General features: G+C 41.0%; 1 protein-coding gene across 2 annotated transcripts in view; it reads left to right on the forward strand.

Annotated features, from left to right (window-relative positions):
• Nucleotides 1–2,275, forward strand: part of Rab6a (RAB6A, member RAS oncogene family) — a 34,036-nt gene that overhangs the window by 25,542 nt on the left and 6,219 nt on the right. For both annotated transcript variants that reach the window (XM_021190934.2, XM_021190857.2), the window contains exon 6: nucleotides 2,083–2,176. In XM_021190934.2, the coding sequence (XP_021046593.1) occupies nucleotides 2,083–2,176 (94 nt within the window). The remainder of the gene's footprint in view (nucleotides 1–2,082; nucleotides 2,177–2,275) is intronic.

Here is a 2,275-nt window from a genome sequence, read left to right on the forward strand (position 1 = left end):
TTTTTGGTTTTTCGAGACAGGGTTTCTCTGTGTAGCCCTGGCTGTCCTGGAACTCACTTTGTAGACCAGACTGGCCTCGATCTCAGAAATCCGCCTGCCTCTGCCTCTGCCTCTGCCTCCCGAGTTCTGGGATTGAAAGCGTGCGCCACCACTCCCGGCCAGTGGTAGATACCTTAAGATTTGTTTGTTTGGGGTGTATATTTGTGTCAGGGCCTTACTCGTAAACCCAGGCTTGCCTAGAACTCATACAGACCAGGCTGGCCTTGAACTCAAGATTCTACTGCCTCTTACCTGAGATTTGGGATTATAGGAATAAGCCACTACATGCAGTTCAGTCACTAACATTTTATAAGTAAAAAGAGAGGCAGACTGGTAATGACTTAGGAGGTAAGGCACTATCCATGAAGATGGATGGGCTGAGTTTGATCCCTGGGATCCATGTAATGAAAGGAGAAAACTTGTACATGTGTGCCCATACACATACATGGTCAAATAAGTGTTTTATAGTCAAAAGATTGGGTCTGATGGTAGAGTACTTACTTGCCTAACATGCATGAGGCCTTGCCTGTATTTTTGACCCTAATACTGCTTAAAACCTAGAGTAATGGTGCATGCCTCCAATCTCCAATGCCTGCAATTGGAGAGGTGAAGGTAGGAAGATGAAAAATTTAAAATCATCTTGGGCAAGCAAGTTCTAAGCCAGCCAGGGAGCTCAAAACAAAAACACTCAATGGGTTCAGCCAAATAAAAACACATTAATAAAATAAATCTTAGTTTTATGGGGCTAGGGAGATGGTTCAGTGGAGAAGAGGAATTGTGCAAACCTGAGGACCTGAGTTCAGATTTCTAATGCATGAAAAGCCAAGAGGGCCCATGCCTTGTTTGTAACTCCAATGTTGGAGCCACAAAGGCAAGAGGATTGCTGGAACTGCCAGGCTACTAGGCAGAGAACTATATATAGGGAAGCATACCTTGTTCTTTTCAATTTTTTGTACACATTCACCCAAGTACAGTCAACAGCAACACATACTCACACACACACAGATTGATAAATTGGGGGTTGACAATGTAGCTAAGTTCATAGAGGTTTTACTGTGTTTTTATGTAGTGTCAAAGGCACTACATTAATAAATGGCTTGTTAGCGTGTTTGTGTAATTCCAGTACTTTAGGAGGTTGAAACAGGGAGATCAGAAGTTCAAAGTCATCCTGGGCTACATGAGGCCCTGTCTTTCTTTATTAGTCTCTGGCTGTCCTGAAACTCTGTAGAACAGACTTACTTCAAACTCAGTCATCCTCCTGCCTCTGCCTCCTTAGTGCTGGTTTTAAAGGCATATGCTGGGCTGGTAAGATGGCTCAGAGGATAAGAGTAACTGACTGCTCTTCCGAAGGTCCGGAGTTCAAATCCCAGCAACCACATCGTGGCTCACAACCATCCATAACAAGATCTGATGCCCTCTTCTGGAGTGTCTGAAGACAGCTACAGTGTACTTACATATAATAAATACATAAATCTTTAAAAAAAAAATTAAAAAAAAAAAGGCATGTGCTGCTACCCCTAGCCTAAAATTCTTTTACACACAGGCACACAGACACACACAATTTGATTAAGGGGCTGGAGAGATAGCTCAGTGGTTAAGAGTACTGACTGCTCTTCCAGAGAATATGGGTTTAGCACCCACATGGCTCATGACCATCTGTAACTCTAGTTCCAAGTGTTCCAGTGCCCTCTTCTGGAAGCCTCTGTGGATACTAGGCATGCATGTGGTAAACAGACATATATGCAGGTAGAACACTATACATATGAAATAAATGAAGGATTTTTTTAAAGTCAGTAAACTATATATGCTCAGTAGAGTTCTTTGCCCAGCATGTGTAAGACCCTAAGTTCAAGTCCCAGTACTAGGGAAGAGAAATATAACATACACATAGACACAGGCATGTACAGTTCTTGAGTGCTATACACAGTGATGTTTTCAAACTAATGGCTGTTTCTATAGTCAGAACCAATAGAACTTGGTTTATAGTTTTATGATTTCATTTTTCAAAAATAAGAATTTGTCTTTTTAAAATTTTTCCTATAGGCAAGTGTCAATTGAGGAGGGAGAGAGGAAAGCCAAAGAGCTAAATGTTATGTTTATTGAAACCAGTGCAAAAGCAGGATACAATGTAAAGCAGGTAAGTCTTACTTGAGTTTGAATGTTTGTTCCTAACTTATGAAAATGTGAAATAATTGTGAGTAAGCTCTTTTTTAGTGTAAAGGTTTCTTTCAATTAG

This window comes from Mus pahari, chromosome 1 (assembly GCF_900095145.1).
Source record: "Mus pahari chromosome 1, PAHARI_EIJ_v1.1, whole genome shotgun sequence".
In the NCBI taxonomy this organism is placed as follows: domain Eukaryota; kingdom Metazoa; phylum Chordata; class Mammalia; order Rodentia; family Muridae; genus Mus; species Mus pahari.